This window comes from Salvelinus fontinalis, chromosome 14, assembly GCF_029448725.1.
Source record: "Salvelinus fontinalis isolate EN_2023a chromosome 14, ASM2944872v1, whole genome shotgun sequence".
NCBI classification, from domain to species: Eukaryota; Metazoa; Chordata; class Actinopteri; order Salmoniformes; family Salmonidae; genus Salvelinus; species Salvelinus fontinalis.
Genome location: NC_074678.1, coordinates 42,115,636 through 42,138,517, shown reverse-complemented (window position 1 = coordinate 42,138,517; position 22,882 = coordinate 42,115,636). Strand labels below are relative to the sequence as shown.

At 42.7% G+C, this 22,882-nt stretch overlaps 1 protein-coding gene across 1 annotated transcript in view; it reads right to left on the bottom strand.

Moving 5' to 3' along the window:
* The window catches only part of LOC129810888 (potassium/sodium hyperpolarization-activated cyclic nucleotide-gated channel 2-like), a 77,781-nt gene that overhangs the window by 53,194 nt on the left and 1,705 nt on the right, over positions 1 to 22,882 (bottom strand). The window contains exons 2-3 of the mRNA XM_055861857.1: positions 16,773 to 17,196; positions 13,958 to 14,119 (exon numbers count right to left, since the gene is read on the bottom strand). Coding sequence (XP_055717832.1) covers positions 13,958 to 14,119; positions 16,773 to 17,196 — 586 coding nt within the window. The remainder of the gene's footprint in view (positions 1 to 13,957; positions 14,120 to 16,772; positions 17,197 to 22,882) is intronic.

The following is a 22,882-nucleotide window of genomic DNA, read 5'->3' as shown; positions in this document are numbered from 1 at the left end:
CAATGGCCAAGACCAGAGAGCTGTGTAAGGACATCAGGGATAGAATTGTAGACCTGCACAAGGCTGGGATGGGCTACAGGACAATAGGCAAGCAGCTTGGTGAGAAGGCAACAACTGTTGGCGCAATTATTAGAAAATGGAAGAAGTTCAAGATGATGGTCAATCACCCTCGGTCTGGGGCTCCATGCAAGATCTCACCTCATGGGGCATCAATGATCATGAGGAAGATGAGGGATCAGCCCAAAACTACACGGCAGGACCTGGTCAATGACCTGAAGAGAGCTGGGACCACAGTCTCAAAGAAAACCATTAGTAACACACTACGCCGTCATGGATTAAAATCCTGCCGCACACGCAAGGTCCCCCTGCTCAAGCCAGCGCATGTCCACGCCCGTCTGAAGTTTGCCAATGACCATTTGGATGATCCAGAGGAGGAATGGGAGACGGTCATGTGGTCTGATGAGACAAAAATAGAGCTTTTTGGTCTAAACTCCACTCGCCGTGTTTGGAGGAACAAGAAGGATGAGTACAACCCCAAGAACAACATCCCAACCGTGAAGCATGGAGGTGGAAACATCATTCTTTGGGGATGCTTTTCTGCAAAGGGAACAGGACGACTGCACCGTATTGAGGGGAGGATGGATGGGGCCATGTATCGCGAGATCCTGGCCAACAACCTCCTTCCCTCAGTAAGAGCATTGAAGAACGACCCGAAACACACAGCCAGGGCAACTAAGGAGTGGCTCCGTAAGAAGCATCTCAAGGTCCTGGAGTGGCCTAGCCAGTCTCCAGACCTGAACCCAATAGAAAATCTTTGGAGGGAGCTGAAAGTCCGTATTGCCCAGCGACAGCCCCGAAACCTGAAGGATCTGGAGAAGGTCTGTATGGAGGAGTGGGCCAAAATCCCTGCTGCAGTGTGTGCAAACCTGGTCAAGAACTACAGGAAACATTTGATCTCTGTAATTGCAAACAAAGGTTTCTGTACTAAATATTAAGTTCTGCTTTTCTGATGTATCAAATACTTATGTCATGCAATAAAATGCAAATTAATTACTTAAAAATCATACAATGTGATTTTCTGGATTTTTGTTTTAGATTCCCTCTCTCACAGTTGAAGTGTACCTATGATAAAAAATCACAGACAACTACATGCTTTGTAAGTAAGAAAACCTGCAAAATTGGCAGTGTATCAAATACTTGTTCTCCCCACTGTATATTAACCTTTATTTAACTATGCAAGTCAGTTAAGAAAAATTCTTATTTACAATGACGGCCTACCCCTGCCAGTCCCGGATGACGCTGGGCCAATTGTGCGCCGCCCTATGGGACACACACGGCCGAATGTGATACCGTCTGGATATGTATACTCCCTACCACCAGGCCTGTTTGACTGACATGTGCAGGTAGCTACAATAACTCTGTCAGAACCAGAAAAACTGTCCAACATGGATGAAAAAAGCCAGTGTCGGAGGAACACATTCAGATAAAGACATGCCTATCAGAAATGTGACAGGGAGATGTAGTGAGTTGCTCTGGCTCGGCCTGCTTGCAGTAGCTTATCTGAATTTACAATGTTCACCCAGGCTTTTATACTAACGTCTCTATGTTGCCTCACTGCACCCTGAGTTTGAGGAACTGAGCACAGCACACACACACACACACACAGACAGCACCTGTGATCTAAAGACCCAATCCCCAGTGCAGATGACTGAACATCCTCCACAGTACTTACACATCCATTTTCTCGGTCTCGGTAGAACAATACCATATTTTACCCACCACACTGTGTGTGTGTGTGTGTGTGTGTGTGTGTCACACCATTACTGCTTCCATACCGACAGGGAGTTGACAGAAATGCTAATCTATTAGAACATGCATCCATCCTACAGGTACGGGAGCTCAGATGTGTGATCAAATGATGAAACATAGTCCCCAATCCCCGCAGCAATAACGTCAACAGACAGCCTGGTGTTTAGACAGAAGCAGGTGAATCATCTCTGTTCTGTACACCGATATGATATAGGCATACACTTTCCACTAAAAATAACCCATTACAATGACAATGGGTGACATGTGGACCCAGCTCATAAGGTATTGGCTCTCAGGGATAGTGTGGAATACACACGACAGCTCCATTGAAGCAGGCTACAACCCAACATTCTCTGCCAAGGAGAAGGAGCAAATGCTAGAGAAAATCAAATCCCCCAGTCTAGTGTACAACCGTCACTTAGGATCAAACTCTACACCTTTCACTACATGATGCACGCCACTGATCTCTGTTTGTTATTCACAATTCAGCAGCAATACAGAGGATAATCTCCCCCATTCATTGCATTAGTCATTCCCCAGCTAAAGGAACAGGGGCAAAGCCTAATTGTACATAATCCATTTACAGAGAGGAGCACTCATGCAGTATGGGTTGTGCATGATCTATGATGGCATAATCAGAGATGAAAGCAGATTTGTTCCAAGATCCTGGAGGGAGGTAAGATGTGGAAGGAGAAGGGAGGAGGGGATGTGGTGTGTGTGTGTGTGTGTGTGTGTGTGTGTGTGTGTGTGTGTGTGTGTGTGTGTGTGTGTGTGTGTGTGTGTGTGTGTGTGTGTGTGTGTGTGTGTGTGTGTGTGTGTGTGTCCATGTGTACGTGTGTCTGTGGGCTTTTTGTCACTATTGCTCCCTCACTTCTGCGCTGTGCCTCGGAGCTTACGTTTAACCTCTGAGTGGCCTGCCTTCATAGATGGATAACAGTGATAGCTGAGTAAAAGGCTCTTTCTTCAGCTACATTTACCATGTCAGATGCCTAAACTGGCACAGCCATCTTTACCATCCCTAAGGGCCATGGCTAGGCATGATAGGAGGGTTGAGATGCTGAGCCACTCTAATGGATTCAGTAATTTAATAAATGGAGGATATCCTTATTAGCCATTGAAACAAGGGTATTTCCTGTGGCTCTGTGTGTGTGTGTGTATGTGTGTGTGTGTGTGTGTGTGTATGTGTGTGTGTGTGTGTGTGTGTGTGTGTGTGTGTGTGTGTGTGTGTGTGTGTGTGTGTGTGTGTGTGTGTGTGTGTGTGTGTGTGTGTATGCAGTGCCTTCAGAAAGTATTCACACCACTTGACTTGACTTACAAAGTGGGATTATAATGGATTTCATTGTTATTTTTGGCCAACGATCTACACAATATTGTCACAATCGTCTTTAGGTGAAAGAGTGGACCAAGGCACAGCGTGATATAAATACATCTTCTTTAATAGAATGAAGACGAAACAAATACTTATACAAAAATAACAAAACAACAAACCGACGAACGTGAAGCTATACAAACTAAGTGCTAACATGCAACATAGACATAGACAATTACCCACGAAATACCCAATGAATATGGCTGCCTAAATATGACTCTCAATCAGAGACAATGAACAACAGCTGCCTCTAATTGAGAACCAATCTAGGCAGCCATAGACATACAAACACCTATACTAGACACTGCCCCCATGAACATACAAAAACCCCTAGACAATACAAAAACGCATACATCCCCCATGTCACACCCTGACCTAACTAAAATAATAAAGAAAACAAAGATAACTACGGCCAGGGCGTGACAAATATACTATGTAATGTCAAAGTGGAATAACAATCCTAACATTTATAAAAAATAATTGTGTCAAATAAAACACTAATATATCTTGATTCGATAAGTATTCAATCTGAGACAATATATGTTAGAATAACATTTGGCAGTGATTACAGATGTGAGGCTTCTGAGTAAGTTTCTAAGAAATTTGCACCCCTGGATGGTACAATATTTGCCCTTTTTCTATTCCTTAAACTCTGTCAAGTTGGTTGTTGATCATTGCTAGACAGCCATTTTTAAGTCTTGCCATCGATTTTCAAGCCGATTTAAGACAACTGTACGTAACTAGGTCACTCAGTCTTGTCTTGGTAAGCAACTCCAATTTAGATTTGGCCTTTTGTTTTAGGTTTAACTGTTCTTAGCTCCATTCCGTTTCATTTTATCCTAAAAAATATCCCTATTCCTTGCCGATGACAAGCATATCCATAACATGATGCAGCCACCACCATGCTTGAAAATAGGAAGAGTGGTACTCAGTGATGTGTTGTGTTGGTTTGGCCCAAACGTAACGCTTTGTATTCAGGACAAAAAGTTTACTTCTTTGCCACATTTTTTGCAATATATTGCCTTGTAAACAGCATGCATGCTTTGGAATATTTGTATTCTGTAACAGGCTTCTTTTCACTCTGTCATTTAGGTTCGTATTTTGGGGTAACTACAATGTTGTTGATCCATCCTCAGTTCTCATATCACAACCATCAAACTCTTAACTGTTTTAAAATCACCAGTGTCTTGATTGTGAAATCCCTGAGCGGTTTCCTTTCTCTCCGGCAACGTAGTTAGGAAGGATGCCTGTATCTTTATAGAGACTGGGTGTATGTGTAACTCTGTGTTGTTGTTTGTGTCGCACTGCTTTGCTTTATCTTGGCCAGGTCGCAGTTGTAAATGAGAACTTATTCTCAACTAGTTTACCTGGTTAAATAAATGTGAAATATATTGGCTGCTTTGGATAAAAGTTTAATATATTACATTATTACTTTAAGCACTATTTTTTAACACAGAATGAGTACATGCAACTTTTGTGATATGTTAAGTACATTTTAACTCCTGAATTTATTTAGGCTTGCCATAACAAAGGGGTTGAATACTTATTGACTCAAGACATTTCAGCTTTTCATTTTTTATTAATTTCGAAAATGTTTTACAAACAAAATTCCCCTTTGATATTATAGGGTATTGTGTGTAGATCGGTGACACAAATTCTCAATTTAATACATTTTAAATTCAGGCTGTAACACAACAAAATGTGGAAAAAGTAAAGGGGTGTGAATACTGTCTGAAGGCTCTGTACATGTGTGTGTGTCTGTAAGTGTATGTATGTATAGGTGTTTTTTAAATAAAATTAAAATATATATATATATATATTGCACATTTATTTAACCGGGTAGGCCAGTTGAGAACAAGTTCTTATTTACAACTGCGACCTGGCCAAGATAAAGCAAAGCAGTGTGACAAAAACAACAACACAGAGTTACACATGGAGTAAACAAACGTACAGTCAATAACAATAGAAATAGTACAGTGTGTGCAAATGTAGTAAGATTAGGGAGGTAAGTCAATAAATAGGCCATAGAGGCAAAATAAGTACAATTTAGAATTAACACTGGAGTGACAGATGTGCAGATGATGAAGTGCAAGTAGAGCTACTGGGGTGCAAAAGAGCAACAACAAAAAATAAAAATATGGGGATGAGGTTGTTGGGTGTGCTATTTACAGATGGGCTGTGTACAGGTACAGTGATCGGTAAGCTGCTCTGACAGCTGATGCTTAAAGTTAGAGAGGGAGATATAAGTCTCATCTTAGTAATTGTATTTTCCCTGGCTGCCCTGCATCTTCTAGCTGGATGAACACTGGCATGAGATCCGGGTTACTCTACCTCAGGTCTAAGATCATAAAAAACAGATGGATAGTGAGATGATCCAGGGCTTTATTATAATTCCATTGATCTAAGAGCCATACTGGATAAGGTACATGAGATGAAAGCACCTGGTCCTGACTTGGGCTTCATAACAGAGGGGACATTTTGATTTAATTTGATCAGCCGGCTATAAACTTAAATCCTGGCTTATAGCAGAACAGTCTATATCTAATAACAATTAGGTGGGTGCTTGTATTTGTCCTATTTCAGACATGTACCAACTGTGTATCATACTCATGTGTGAATAGGAAATCCAAACTCCCCAAGACACCCAATGGCAACCCTGGAGCAATTAGGGTTAATTGCCTTGCTCGACCTAGTTGGCTCGGGGATTCAAACTAGCGACCTTTCGGTTACTGGCCCAACACTCTAACTGCTAAGCTACCTGCCGCGCCGTATCAGTGGTCAGATCACGGAGGGTCAGGTATATTAACATGTTGACTGGCTGTTTGATGGAGGAACCCCTGGTAATTCTCTCCCACAGGGCCTTAAGAGAGTTGGAGGAAAGCCTCTCCCACACCTGATGCTCTGGCTCAGTGAATTAGCCCAGTAGGGACCTGGAGAAGTGGCTTCCTGTGTGTGTTTGTGTGTGTGATACGGCTGGGCGGAATACAATATTTTACTATACTGAAGACCAGTATTGATGCAAGGACCGGTTTGTGTTTTTACTTCTATAACGGTATTTCACTGTTTGGTTTGTTAAATGTGATACGCCACTCTGCCGCGTGTAACGTCCGTTTGTATAGGTTACTTCGCTATACTTAAATTGTCTCTCTCCCTCTCTCACACAACAAGCTCCACCCTGCCACCTGTGACTCGAGGAGAGCAGTTGTTGTTTCTCCACCATGAGACCATTTGCCGTTCACTCTTCAGTCTGCATGGTCAAGACTGACAACATTGCTGCATTCCACTTTGCTTCCTAATATAAATCCACAAGCATTCTATAAGTACACTTAGTTTGTGTATCTTACTGTCTGCAAACCGCTAGTTTGTCTTTTCTTAGCAAGTTGTGGCTACAATAAATCATGTTTGCTCCAATTGTTTTGGGCTAGTTAGCTGGCTAGCTAGCTAATAAATGTACTGAGTCAGAGCAAATGTAGCTAGCTAATGCAGCCTGACACCAGTACTGGTGTAGGCCTAAATCAGCGTGTTGTTTCAGCATTAGTATCTTCTAAATCAGAGAGAAATAGGCAAACGCATGAATATGTTAGCTATATTACATTTAATGAAGACAAAGATTAAAGGGTCCGCTTGGAAACACTGACCAACATTTTGGTTCCTACCCTGTCACAATAATGCCACCCTGTCTTTTTCATTCGTTGTCAAACAACACTGTATTCAAAGTGCCCATTGTTAAATTCTAACTATAGAATTATAATAATCATTGTATTCCCCGTTTTCCAACAGTTTACCCAAGTGTTTTGATCTAAATTGCAAGTCAAATTGCAATTTCAATAGTTCGGCCTCTATGTTTTGCACATATTGTGCAGACCTACATGTCAGTGTGGAAATAATCTCAAATGAGAACATTATGCAGAACTTTATGAAAATGCAGACTGATTGGGGGGGGGGGGGGTTGAAATGAAATTGAACAGTATAAAACAATCAGAAAGGAGACAGACCCATTGAAATCACTTAGAATGTACAGTTTAAGTCGGAAGTTTACATACACTTAAGTTGGAGTCATTAACCCTCGTTTTTCAACCACTTCACAAATTTCTTGTTAACTAACTTTAGTTTTGGCAAGTTGGTTCGGACACCTACTTTGTTTACATACACTAAGTTGACTGTGCCTTTAAACAGCTTGGAAAATTCCAAAAAATGATGTCATGGCTTCAGAAGCTTCTGTTAGCCTAATTGACATCATTTGAGTCAATTGGAAGGGTACCTGTGGATGTATTTCAAGGCCTACCTTCAAACTCGGTGACTCTTTGCTTGACATCACGGGAAAATCAAAAGAAAATCAGCCAAGACCAGAACGCCTGAAGGTACCACGCTCATCTATACAAACAATAGTACGCAAGTATAAACACCATGGGACCATGCAGCCGCCATACCGCTCAGGAAGGAGATGCGTTCTGTCTCCTAGAGATTAACGTACTTTGGTGCGAAAAGTGCAAATCAATCCCAGAACAACAACAAAGGACCTTGTGAAGATGCTGGAGGAAACAGGTACAAAAGTATCTATATCCACAGTAAAACAAGTCCTATATCGACATAACCTGAAAGGCCGCTCACCAAGGAAGAAGCCACTGCTCCAAACCCGCCATAAAAAAGCCAGACTGGTTTGCAACTGCACATGGGGACAAAGATCATACTTTTTGGAGGAATGTCCTCTGGTCTGATGAAACAAAAATAGAACTATTTGCCATAATGACCATCCTTATGTTTGGAGGAAAAAGTGGGAGGCTTGCAAGCCGAAGAACACCATCCCAACCGTGAAGCACGGGGGTGGCAGCATCATGTTGTGGGGGTGCTTTGCTGTAGGAGGGACTGGTGCACTTCACAATATAGATAGGAAGGAAAATTGTGTGGATATATTGAAGTAACATCTCAAGACATCAGTCAGGAAGTTATAGCTTGGTCGCAAATGGGTCTTCCAAATGGACAATGACCCCAAGCATACTTCCAAAGTTGTGGCAAAATGGCTTAAGGACAACAAAGTCAAGGTATTGGAGTGGCCATCACAAAGCCCTGACCTCAATCCTATAGAACATTTGTGGGCAGAACTGAAAAAGCGTGTGTGAGCAAGGAGGCCTACAAACCTGACTCAGTTACACCAGCTCTGTCAGGAGGAATGGGCCAAAATTCACCCAAATTATTGTGGGAAGCTTGTGGAAGCTACCTGAAACGTTTGACCCAAGTTAAACAATTTAAAGGCAATGCTACCAAATACTAATTGAGTGTATGTAAACTTCTGACCCACTGAATGTGATGAAAGAAATAAAAGCTGAAATAAATCATTCTCTCTACTATTATTCTGACATTTCACATTCTTAAAATAAAGTGGTGATCCTAACTGACCTATGACAGGGAATTTTTACTGGGATTAAATGTCAGGAATTGTGAAAACTGAGTTTAAATGTATTTGACTAAGGTATATGTAAACTTCCGAATTCAACTGTATGTGTTGCCACCCTAGGGTCATGGACTACTCATAAAGCAAATGTAGAATTGTTATTATTCAAAAACATAAAATACAGTCAAACCGTCAAAAATGTGAAAAGTATTGTGGCCATAGCGTGTGTGTGTGTGTCTCTGTTCTCTGAGCAGCATGAACGATGCAGAGCAGGATGAGGTGAGTAGGCAGCAGTACCGGGATGCAGTGAGTAGACAGGCAGCCACTCGAAGTGAACAAGTCTCGAGTGGCAGGGAGATGGATCATTTAACGCTGCGTCTCTCATTTGAAGCCATCCGCCTCCAGAGAAATGCTGACCTTGGTTGCTGGGAGATGCCAGCCAGCCTGCGCCTGCCTGCACCCGATCGCCCAGGACGACTGTTCTCAAGGAAATTGGCATGGAGTACACAGAGTAGGGGCCCAGCTCAGAGGAACAGAACATCAACAGAACCAAGAGGCATGGGTTTGTGTGTATGTTTGTGCACGCGGCGTACGCTCACAGTGTGTGTGTGTGTGTGTGTGTGTGTGTGTGTGTGTGTGTGTGTGTGTGGCATACACACAGCACTGCACCCTAGCTACCATCATCCCAAATCAAGGAGGGTGGTAGGGGAAGGGGGCCAAACACAATTACTGCACAGTAAGAGACACTGAGTCAACGTCTGCGCTAGCCATAATCCTGGGCCTGGTTCAGAGACAGTGATGTAGAGCTGGCAAGTAGTAGTGGAGCAGTCTACCCAGGCAGGCACAGTCCACCCAGGCCCAGGCCAGTTTGAAGCGAGACGTGGGAGAGATAGCGCCACCCTCCACCATCTCACTGCTCTCTACTATGGGGTAATGATGGCCATCTGGAACTAGAGACCTGGAACATACAGCTCTTTTAGTTTAAATCAAATTAAGTGCAGCGAAATGCATCGGTTTCTAGCTTCAACAGCGCAGTAATATCTAGCAATAAAAAAATAAATACACACATAATCCAGAAATAAAAAAATAAGTTATATAGTATAAGCCATGACTAGAATACAGTATATACAGTACCAGTTAAAAGTTTAGACACACCTACTCATTCAAGGGTTTTCTACATTGTAGAACAATAGTGAAGACATCAGAACTATGAAATAACACATATGGAATCATGTAGTATCAAAAAAGGGTTAAACAAATCAAAATATATTTTATATTTGAGCCACCCTTTGCCTTGATGGCAGCTTTGCACACTCTTGGCATTCTCTCAACCAGCTTCACCTGGAATACTTTTCCAACAGTCTTGAAGGAGTTCCCACATAAGCTGAGCACTTGTTGGCTGATTTTCCTTCACGCTGCGGTCCAACTCATCCCAAACCATCAAAATTTGGTTGAGGTGATTGTGGAGACCAAGTCATCTGATGCAGCACTCCATCACTATCCCTCTTGGTCACATAGCCCTTACACAGCCTGGAGGTGTGTTGGGCCATTGTCCTGTTAAAAAACAAATGATAGCCCCTCTAAGCGCAACCCAGATGGGATGGCGTATCACTCCAGAATGCTGTGGTAGCCATGCTAGTTAAGTGTGGCTTGAATTCTAAATGAATCACAGACAGTGTCACCAGCAAAGCACCGCCACACCATCACACCTCTTCCTCCATGCTTCACGGTGGGAACCACACATGCAAAGATCAACCTTTCAGCTACTGGGACCACCCATACGTAAGGATCGGTTTCCACCGTTCTAATGACCATTGATGGTGTTTCTTGGCCGAAGCAAGTCTCTTCTTCTTATTGGTGTCCTTTAGTAGTGGTTTCTTTGCAGCAATTTGACCATGAAGGCCTGATTCACACAGCCTCCTCTGTTGAGATGTGTCTGTTACTTTTATTTGAGCTGCAATTTCTGAGGCTGGTAACTCTAATGAACTTATCCTCTGCAGCAGATGTAACTCTGGGTCTTACTTTTCTGTGGCGGTCCTCATGAGAGCCAGTTTCATCATAGTGCTTGATGGTTTTTGCGACTGCACTTGAAGAAACTTTCAAAGTTCTTGACATTTTATGGATTGACTGACCTTCATGTTTTAAAGTAATGATGTTCTTTGCTTATTTGAGCTTTTCTTCCCATAATATGAACTTGGTCTTTTACCAAATAGGGCTATCTTCTGTATACCACCCCTACCTTGTCACAACACAACTGATTGGCTCAAACGTATTAAGAAGGGAAGAAATTCCACAAATGAACTTTTAACAAGGCACACCTGTTAATTGAAATGCATTCCAGGTGACTACCTCATGAAGCTGGTCGAGAGAATGACAAGAGTGTGCAAAGCTGTCAACGAGGCAAAGTGTGGCTATTTGAAGAATCACTTTTTGGGTTACTAAATTATTCCATATGTCTTATTTCATAGTGTTGATGTCTTCACTATTATTCTACAATGTAGAAAATAGTAAAAATAAAGAAAAACCCTTGAATAAGTAGGTGTGTCCAAACTTTTAACTGGTAGTGTACATATAGATTTGGTAAAATAGTATGTCAAAAATTTTAAAGTGACCACCGAAAGGTTGCTGGATCGAATCCCCGAGCTGACAAGATAAAAATCTGACGTTCTGCCCCTGAGCAAGGCAGTTAACCCACTGTTCCCCGGGCACCGAAGGCGTGGATCTCGATTAAGGCAGTGCCCCGCACCTCTCTGATTAAGAGGGGTTGGGTTAATTGCGGAAGACACATTTCAGTTGAAGGCATCAATTTGTACAACTGTCTAGGTATCCCCCTTTCCCTTTCCCAATGACTATGTACATAGGGCAGCAGTCTCTAAGGTGCAGGGTAGAGTACTGGGTGGTAGCCGGCTAGAACAGTTACAAAGGTTCAGGCCAGGGTCCTGGGCGGAGGCCGGCTAGTGGTGACTGTTTAACAGTCTGATTGCCTGGAGATAGAAGCTGTTTCTCAGTCTGTCATTCCCAGCTTTTATGCACCTGTACTGTCCCGGCCTTCTACATGGTAGCGGGATGAACAGGCTGTGGCTCGGGTGCCTGAGGTCCTTGATTATCTTCTTGGCTTTCCTTTGACACTGGGTGCCATGGATGTCCTGGAGGGCAGTGTGTCCCCGGTGATGCGTTGGGTTGAACCAGCCCGACAGGAAGCTCTCAATGGTGCATCTGTAGAAGTTTGTGAGGGTCTTAGGGGCCAAGCTGTTGCACCTTCTTCATCACACTGTGTGTGTGTGTATGTTCCCGCTGGCATCTAGCCCCCTCTGGCCTATACAACCCCTCCCATCTGGGAACAAAGTCTTTCTGAGGTCTGGGGCCATACTGAGTTAAAAAGGCATTTTTCAGCCCAACTCTCTGTCCAATAAATTGCAGTGATCCGATATGTTTAAGCATGTGTGTGTGTATGCCTGCATGCCTGTGTATTGATGAGCCCCCTGCCTCTCCTGTGCCCTCTGGGGTTGAGGAATAGAGTTCACCTGGAACGGAGGAGCTTTAGCAGACAGGTGGTGTGACTGACTGGGACTCCCGTACAGCTGAGAGAGTAGCTGGCAGCCCCAGAATCACCACCCCAGGTCTTCAGGACCTTTACTGCCATGCCATTACAACTAACTGTCATGCCATAAGCACTGTCATGCAATAAGCACTATCTAACAGCACAGGAGACACATTTACGTTCTACAAGCATAGAGTAACCTGCAACCTGTTGAGTTGCATTAACGATATTGCTGTGCTGTAACATAAAACACAAATGCTTCTGCACATTTTAATTCCAACTCCAAATAAGAAAGTATTGAGACATGTCCATGTGAAAACAAATAGTTCAGGCAAGAACTACAAGAACCAAGCAATGTGTTGAATCTCTGAGTCAGGTGCATCTATGTGGATCCTCAGTCATGCTAGGCATCAGTCTGTTCAAAACACATTTGTCTGTGAGCACTCAGCCAGAGATGTATGGCTTGTGAGGGCTGATGGATTGCTAGCACTATGATATCTGGAGAAAGAGAAGGAGAAGACAGGTGTGCTGCTGCAACGTGCCCCCTGCCTGTTCAAGTCTTCTGTCTTTATTCTCTCTGTAGTGTTGTCAGCCTCCTCTTTCTACGAGGAGTCTGCAGGTGGACACAAGCAACGAATCATCTGTGAGTCCACAGACATCAGAGCAAAGAAAAGGAACGGAGTGCCGAGAGAGAATGACAGGGCCTTTTTGACAACGAGAGAGCGACGTGTGCTGAATGATTGGGGTCCGGGCCTGATACTAGAGAGAGCCCGTTGTGACACGTGAAAACAAACCTTCAACAAGCCTCTTGAGTACTACTATAATTGCTTGTTTACAGCAGGCCTGGGTGAGTGTGTCGTTCTTAGCAGGAGCTGGTTAGGAAACACCTGTTGGTCCTTGAATGTTTTTGTCTCAGTGAAGACAATATATTCACTCTAATACGGTCTGTGCCTCGGGATTCTTGCTTTTCCCAGCACTGATATTTTGGATGAGCGTCTACCTCAGACCTATTTTGAGGTAGGAAATACTCCTTTGCGGCAGCACTTGAATGGTTGATTTTCCGGACCTAGATAAAGCTTACTCCTGGATATAAAGCATGCACCGTGGAGAATCACCACTGAAAGTGTTTTTAGTCCAGGAATAGGCTTCATCTGTGTCCGCAGCCTTGCCTCAGGGCAATTCAGAAGATTTGGAATGTAAATCTGTTCCCCTCCATTTAGTACGAAACATTACACTACGTTAGGTTACATTACGAATGGAATAGCGGTTGTACAATATATATATATATCATAAGAATTAAAGGACATATAGTATTATACGTGTTACCCGGTTGTACAACAGCATACCAATTAGATGAGGTAAGTGCATACCTCATGGGTGATGTATAGTATTATACGTTCTTCTCTGTGACCAAGTTGCTTGTTGCATGTTAACAACAAAGGAGAATTACAGGGAGAATTTGCATTGGTGGATAAATATCAAAAAGGTTAGGATAATTTATGTAAAAAGTCAGGGGAACTAAAACGACAAAGGTTAGGAAAATGTAAGTAAAAAAGTTAGATGAATTGGGTTAAGGTTAGAATATGGATTAGCTAAAATGCTACAGTTGTCCCTGACACGTCTAGAACACGCAACCTTTGGATTGCTAGATGGTCACGGTCCAACTTCACTCCTATCGTTTCTGTCTTAAGTAACCATACCAAATGTAACATATCAGACTTATTGGAAATGCAAATATTTACGTAAAATACCAAACGTCTGCCCAGTAGTCCAGTCTGGTGTCCAGGAATTGGCCCCTAGAGTACCGGATGGATCTGGACTCTAGTGTGTATTAAGCAGCACTTACCACCATCTTGTTGAGGGAGACCCAACAGTCCTGGGGGAAGTCCTGCAGCATGGGAACCAGGAACTGCAAACAACCATCCCAGTGACACAGCAGCAGCATCATACCAATCAGGTTGAAGATACGCATCACTGCACTGGCCAGGTCATAGGTCATATGGAAGATCTGTCACGAGAGGGTCAGAGAGAGAGGAGTAAGTGGTGTGTTACACACCTCATTCATTCACCATTTCACATGGACTTAGCCTGTTAACATAGCCAATGAACACATGATTTTAAAAAATAGAAACAGATTCCATTATTTGCATTATCTGGTTACAACAGGATTTGGATTCATGATCGGATTAGTTATTGTAATTAAGTAAGTAAGTTAACCGGTGCCAATGACGCACAGTTGCTTTTCTGTACACAGAAGTTGAACTTAGTTTGCCTTGAGAAATGAAGTACATCAAATAACTTCAGTGATGACGGCACTCCTTTCCTGCACTCATCAGAGGCACTAAAAGCTTTGATGAGACAAATATGACCAAGAGAGATAAGCATGGAGTGTCAAAATTAGAGCTCCATCGAACATCGAAGTGTGAGCCAGGTGATTCAGCCACCTCACAAGACCTCACGCAAACCCATGGGTTTAAAGCTTAACCGGACACAAAATGAAAAGCAGCTCTGATAGACATCACAAGGTCGGAGTGCCTCCTTTCGCTGTTTGTAAAAGTGACTGTATTGGAATATCTGAGGTAAAAAAGGCCAAACAAGCATCCTTCTGCATGACCTCTTTCTAGCTTTGTTTCAAAAGCCCTAAAATGAAAAACAAAATCCCTGTATTACTGAGTTTGGGTGGTATTGGGTTATTTTCACGGTGCCTGTACAGCTGTTTCTGTATCCGTTTATGGACAATTTACCTGCAGCGTACACACACACCTACATAAATGCGATGGCTTGTCGTACACCATTAAGGTCAGAGGGCTCAGATTGGTGCGTTTAGCGTATCGCGGTGCCCTCACAGGCAGTTGCTCGCCATCTCTCAACTCCCCTTCCATGCTTCTGCTATCAGACTCACTGCCCGCAAGCAACAGGAGGAGAAAACACTTGAAGGCCTTGCATTTTGATTAGGATCCAATCATGGGATAAAACGAAGTCTTCAGCTAACTAGCAGAACTATGACATGTAACATGTGTCACTGTCAGTTGGCTGGAAGGGCCAGGGCATATAGTGTAGATGTAACAAGAACCTTATGGCCTGCAGCCCATTACCCAAATAAAAACAGAGGACGGAGCATTATGCAATCCTCTCTAACACATTACACAACAGTTCCGCAGCCACTAATATGGAAATACTGTATCAATTCAAATGTAATTGTTTAATGATTCTGATTAAATCATAATGCTCTAGACAGGAATCAGAAATGAAAGCATGCTAAGTGAAAGTCCTCCTGAACCCACAACGTAATCCTAGAGTACATAGTGCACTGCTTCCTCGCCAGCCCAGCTCATGAAAAAGGTAACATCCACTCAGTCTGGACGTGACTGCAAATGGAAGAGGTTGATACAAGCTTCCTATTCCCGGAAAGCCTCAGTGTTTTTACTGCTGCATCCTGTCTAGCACCTAGAACACAAACTGACAAGCACGTACACACAAACAGCCCAATGCAGAGGGGATGACACTTAGGGAATACGTGGGTCTAGATAGGGTATCAGAGCAGTGCTCCAAACAGCTGTCAGCTACATGCAGTGGTAAAGAAGACTGTGTTCCCAGGATTTCCAGGTACATCTTGATGAGCACATTGCTCTCTAAGAAAACTAAGTCATTGTATGACAACAGAGGTGAAAAATATTGCAGTTAAGGTTCCTCCTTTATTCAGTGAGTTGTCTAACTGGCCCTCTCATGCTCCAGATGAGGTGAGCAGCTGCCCTGTGCAGAGCAGAGCTGAGCAGTGGGTGAGAGGCACTCGGTTACGTAAGGGGTTGATTCAATAATTAGGGGTTGTGTCTGGCTCAAATTACCACTCTAGAATCAAGAAAATAATTGTCCCATTAAGTAGAGTACAGAACACACACAAATAAGTCATCAGACTTGGGTCAGCTCAGAACCTCTTCTGGAATATCTTAGCTAGCACAGAAGGGGCATAAATGTATGTATGGCCATCCTCCTCTCTGTTTGGCCAGCACAGCTTTACACATCCAGTCACATCAGGGTAAAACAGGCCACTGTGACTGGCTGCACGCCACAGCCAAATGTTGCGATGATGAGGCTAACTGGCCAACACAGTCACTGAGAAAGCAAAGCTGTGAATCTCAGCATCCTGCTGATGTATACCACTACAGATACAGAGAGAAAACAGTGTTGAAGGCCTGTGATAGTGTGAGACTTGCCTATTATTGGAAGGACATTACTCTGAAGTAGGTTGGGCTGATGATGTTCATATCTGACTCTCTTCTGTACTTGCCCTAATTTGACAAACTAAAAGAGCTTATTCTTTCTACTGCTGCCTTAACATTGTATCATAGGGGTATTGCGGCCTACCCCCTCTTTCCATTGGTCGATGCAAGTACTTAACCCATAGTGTGTATCCTCTCATTGTAAATTCTAGAAACACATTGCCAATCCCATCTCCTCCTGCCACTGGTCAAAGTTAGACTCTGCCGAGTCATCAACAACCTCCTCCTCCTCCACATTTACTGGATTAGTTGAACAGTGCAGAAAATAACCTCCCCAGTTATCTTTCTTCTCCTCAAGACCAGTATGTAGGAGATCTAGTTTCAGGCATTTCTTTCACGCCTGCTATGTTAGGTCAAAGTAAGTTCTAGAGCCCAGTTTACCTCTTCCCATTGGTGGATGTAGCGGATGAGCCTGGACAGCCTGAGCAGCCTCAGCAGACTGAGGATCTTGGTAAAGCGTAGGATCCTCAGGGCTCTGGCCGTCTTATACAACTCAGAGTCGATCCCCTTCTCAACGATCAGGAAGATATAATCCACAGGGATGGAGGAGACAAAGTCCACCAAGAACCAAGTCTTTAGGTACGTCCTCTTGATCTTCCTGGGGTCCAGGATGATCTCGGTGTTGTCCTCAAATACAATGCCTGTGCGGAAGTTGAGGACCAGGTCCATGAGGAAGAAGGTGTCAGAGACCACGTTGAAGATGATCCAGGGCGCGGTGGTCTCGTCCTTGAAGAAGGTGATCCCCACGGGGATGATGATGAGGTTGCCCACCATGAACATCAGCATGGTGAAATCCCAGTAGAACCTAGAGGACAGGAGAAGGAGGTTAGGGGACTGAGAGACAGTTATGGTGGAAGAACTCAGGACACCTGAACTTCAACTCCTGTTCAATCGAGTACAGGCGAAACTAAATTAAAAACAAAGAATGCAATATAACATTTTATTAAATCGTTTGGGGAATGGCCTTGTCGCGAGGGAAGATCCTCGGAGACAGATTATGTGATGACAGGTAGCCCTATGCGGGACCAATTGACAGGTGCTATTAGTAATAATAGTACAATAACAGTACAGTAAGTGACTAGGGTATGATGAGTACTAGTTCAAGTAGAAACTGTAGTATCACTGTTTTCATTATGAGCAAATGTTCTTCTTTGCTGTTTGCTGTGCATATCACATGCAAGTAGTTGGGAATGGGCAGGGACGTTGCAATACATTATCACTATACTGAGGAGCTGATAAGATACTGTATGTACTGCGATTCTCACGATTGCCACCATTCTCACGAATCACGATTCTACATTTATTGCGATTTGATGTTCGAAACATATTCTCACTATATGTCTGCTGCAGAGACAAGAGAGAGCATGAGAAAACGAGTTTTGATCAGTCCGGGAAACATAAGTGCTGAAAACAAATTGGCCCCCTATTTTAAAAAAAGATGGAGAACAAGCTATGAAGGAAAAGTACTAATGTTTGGGTGCAGGTACAGCCAACTAGTACAAGCTAATGCTACCTACAGTGGCAAAAATAAACGATACTTGGAGACAAATATCAATATAGTATCATCCAAAAATAATATCACGATATGTAACTGTATGGATTTTTCCCTCTATCACTAAAAGTCGCTGATGTTGCTTTATCAATCTGACAAGTACCCTCTCCACTTACTGCAGCCTGCTCTCTACTGACCACATCTCACAACACCCTCTGTCAGACAGGGGCACACTGACAATAACACACACACGCACAGAGTCAAGCAAACATGTGCATGCAAGCTCACACACAAGGCTGGTGGCATAGCCTACTGTGAAACAGTTAACAATCAACAGTCATATCACTGCAACCTGTCAAAAATCAAGTCCATCCTCCTGCTCATGCATGACAAGGTCATGTCAAGGACAGGAGGGGAGGCGATGGGGGAGAGGAAAATATGAGGGTACAGCTGGATGGTGAATTGATTCTAAATCCTTGCTACAAGGACAAAGGGTGGCATAGGTGAAACCAGAATAGTAGGCCTATCAGTATATTTGAATTATTGTGACTGCCAGGTTAAGATAGTTACACTACAAGTTTATGGAATTTTGTATATGGAATGTTACACTTGACAATAACATGTGTGAGGTAAGAGATTGATTACTATTGAAGAGCTCAACTGAAAATACATATTGAATTGTGCACCTAGTGTAATATCAGTGGCTGTCAATGTTGCTGTCTAATCAACCCAAGGTAACGGGAGTTAATTCTTGGGAAAAATGTAACTGTTAGGTGGGACGCTGAGTCATGTCTTGATTGACTGATCCTGCCTGATCGGAAACGAGCATCAATGACTCCACTGAGTGAGTGATGAGATCATCCTTCCAACGAGAAGTTGCTACAGTAGGCTACATAACAAAAATGCACTAAATGTTGCCGTGAAGTTTGCAAATTGCTCAAACTTACTGTATCGGAGAAGTTATTGGTTGTGAAATAGGCCTACTCTACAAAAATCACTCTCTGTCTAAACGCACAGTATGTGACAGTATGCTGTCATGTTGACAGTTTTGACTGTCGGGCTGTTTTTCATGGTTCGGGCAAGGCCCCTTAGTTCCAGTGAAAGGAAATCTTAACGCTATAGCATACAATAACATTCTAGATGATTCTGTGCTTCCAACTTTGTGGCAACAGTTTGGGGAAGCCATTTGTGTCCTGTTTCAGCATGACAATTCCCCCATGCCCAAAGCGAGGTTCATACAGAAATGGTTTGTTGAGATCCGTGTGGAAGAACTTGACTGGCCTGCACAGAGCCCTGACCTCAATCCCGTCGAACACCTTTGGGATTGGAAAGTCGATTGCGAGCCAGGCCTAATCGCCCAACATCAGTACCCGACCTCACTAATACTCTTGGGGCTGAATGGAAGCTTGTCCCCGCAGCAATATTCCAACATCTAGTGGAAAGCCTTCCCAGAAGAGTGGAGGCTGTTATAGCAGCAAATGCCGGATCGACTCCATATTAATGCCCATGATTTTGGAATGAGATGTTCGACGAGCAGGTTTCCATATACTTTTGGTCATGTAGCGTATCTCACCCTATGTGAACCTAACCTGCAAACTGAAGGCTACCTAACAAACATACATAGCAGTACTACTTTACATTTGTGTTACTGAGTAATGGGTCAGTGTACGTCCCTGTGTGTTTCTCTAACAGATAAGGTCATGGTTAGGAAAGAGGGAGCAATGGGACGGGGTGCTGCTTAATAACACAATTCATCATTCACTTTAAAAACCACTCCAACCTTAACCCTAGAAGAGATGATGCCTTAACTCTTTCTTGACATCAAGACCTGGAATTGACTCAATAAAAAATTGTGGTGCCTCTTATAATTACACGTGCATGTAATGGCATTGATTATCAGTCGGCTTAAAATAGCTGTCACCATACGAGGGAGAGTCTGTCTTAGAGCGAAGCGTCTGATTTCGGGGCCTAAAAGCCTAAATGTTTATGGGAATCTATTGTAGAGCGATGTGTGGAAATGGGAGGAGAATAGTGAGGGATAGGGACGAAGCAGCTGCAGTGAGATAGCTCAAGAAATTGTTCCCAATTTTAATTACAGAGTATTAAATTAACACCGACACCTACCCATAACGAAATCCAAAAGATCAAACTAGATTGGTGCATTTAGTATTTTCAATAAGACATCTAATATGAATATATTTGCATGGAATAATATCCTGTCAAGAGTCACGCATGCATGGTTCCATTCATGTAACATTCATATTTTATGAATAAGCAATGACAAAATAAATATGAAACATGTTTGACCAAGTTATATGACAAAACAATATCAGATGTCTGTGTATGATAATATAATCCAGGGATGGGCAGCTGGCGGCCCACAAACCCCCTTTTGAAGGCCCTCGGATCAATCCCCCCGCCCCCCAAAAAATATATACAGTACCAGTCAAAAGTTTGGACATACCTACTCAGTCAAGGGTTTTTCTTCATTTTTACTATTATTGTAGAATAATAGTGAAGACATGAAATAGCACATACGGCAATATTGTAGTAACCATGTAGTAACCATCATGTAGTAACCAAAAAAAGTGTTAAACAAATCATGATATATTTTACATTTGAGATTCTTCCAAGTAGCCACCATTTGCCTTGATGACAGCTTTGCACACACTTGGCATTCTCTCAACGAGCTTCATGAGGTAGTCACCTGGAATGCATTTCAATTAACAGGTGTGCCTTGTTAAAAGTTAATTTGTGGAATTTCTTTCCTTCTTAATGCGTTTTAGCAAACCAGTTGTGTTGTGACAAGGTAGGGGTGGTATACAGAAGATGTGGTATAGATCTTCTGGGTGGTATACAGAAGATGTGGTATAGATCTTCTGGGTGGTATACAGAAGATGTGGTATAGATCTTCTGGGTGGTATACAGAAGATGGTATAGATCTTCTGGGTGGTATACAGAAGATGTGGTATAGATCTTCTGGGTGGTATACAGAAGATGTGGTATAGATCTTCTGGGTGGTATACAGAAGATGTGGTATAGATCTTCTGGGTGGTATACAGAAGATGTGGTATAGATCTTCTGGGTGGTATACAGAAGATGTGGTATAGATCTTCTGGGTGGTATACAGAAGATGTGGTATAGATCTTCTGGGTGGTATACAGAAGATGTGGTATAGATCTTCTGGGTGGTATACAGAAGATGTGGTATAGATCTTCTGGGTGGTATACAGAAGATGTGGTATAGATCTTCTGGGTGGTATACAGAAGATGTGGTATAGATCTTCTGGGTGGTATACAGAAGATGTGGTATAGATCTTCTGGGTGGTATACAGAAGATGTGGTATAGATCTTCTGGGTGGTATACAGAAGATGTGGTATAGATCTTCTGGGTGGTATACAGAAGATGTGGTATAGATCTTCTGGGTGGTATACAGAAGATTTGGTATAGATCTTCTGGGTGGTATACAGAAAATGTGGTATAGATCTTCTGGGTGGTATACAGAAGATGTGGTATAGATCTTCTGGGTGGTATACAGAAGATGTGGTATAGATCTTCTGGGTGGTATACAGAAGATTTGGTAAAAGATCAAGTCCATATTAGCTCAAGAACAGCTCAAATAAGCAACACCATCATTACTTTAAGACAGGTCTGGGCAATTCCCTCGAGGGCCTGATTGGCGTCAATGTTTTCCCCCAGCCACATCTAACACACCTGACTCCAATAATCACCTAATCATGATCAAATTGGTCAAATTGCTGCAAAGAAACCACTACTAAAAGACACCAAGTAATAATAATAAAATGCTTGGGCCAAGAAATATGAGCAATGGACATTAGACCGGTGGAAATCTATCCTTTGGTCTGAGTCCAAATTTGAGAGCAGAGTAGGTGAAAGGATGATCTCTGCATGTGTGATTCCCACCGTGAAGCATGGAGGAGATGTGATGGTGTGGGGGTGCTTTGGTGGTGACACTGTCAGTGATTTATTTAAAATTCAAGTCATACTTAACCAGCATGGCTACCACAGCATTCTACAGCGATACGCTATTCCATCTGGCTTGCGGTTAGTGGGATTATGATTTGTTTTTCAACGCTACAATAACCCAAACACACCTCCGGGCTGTGTAAGGCCTATTTGACCAAGAAGGAGAGTGATGGAGTGCATCAGATGACCTGGTCTCCACAATCACCCAACCTCAACACAAATGAAATGGTTTGGGACGAGTTAGACCGCAGAGTGAAGGAAAAACAGCCAACAAGTGCTGAGCAAATGTGGGAACTCCTTCAAGTGTGTTGAAAAAAGCATTCCAGGTGAAGCTGGTTGAGAGAATGCCAAGCGTGTGCAACGCTGTCATCAAGGCAATGGGTGGCTTCTTTGAATAATCTCAAATATATTTTGATTTGTTTAAAGCTTTTTTTGGTTGCTACATGATTCCATATGTGTTATTTCATAGTTCTGATGTCTTCACTATTATTATACACTGTAGAAAATAGTAAAAATAAAGAAAAACCCTTGAATCAGTAGCGGTGTACAAACTTTCGACTGGTACACACACACACACAAATATATTTACATATTGTTTTTAAGAACTCAGTCAGGGTCTCAATTTACTGTTGCGATTTAGAGTAGTAGACTACACAAGGTGCAATTCAGAGATTTGGCTGTGCATCAGCAGTTTTTAGTCAGTCAGTCAATTAGCCCATGTCAGCTAAAAAAAACAAATATTGCTATATTAATTTAGAAACCAGCTATCTAAGCTTGTTATCATCTTCAAATTAATGGCGGCCCCCTATTGATTTTGTTAGTCTCACTCAGATATCATATTAAAAACAGCAAACATTTCTCATGAGCTCAGATTTTCTGTGGCCCCCACCCCCATCAAAGTTGCCCATCCCTGCTTGAAATATGACTATATTATTAGGGAATCTGAGAAAAACGCTTTATAATAGGCTACCATTAAGTGCTTAATAAAAAGCGCATGTAGCATTTCATAAAG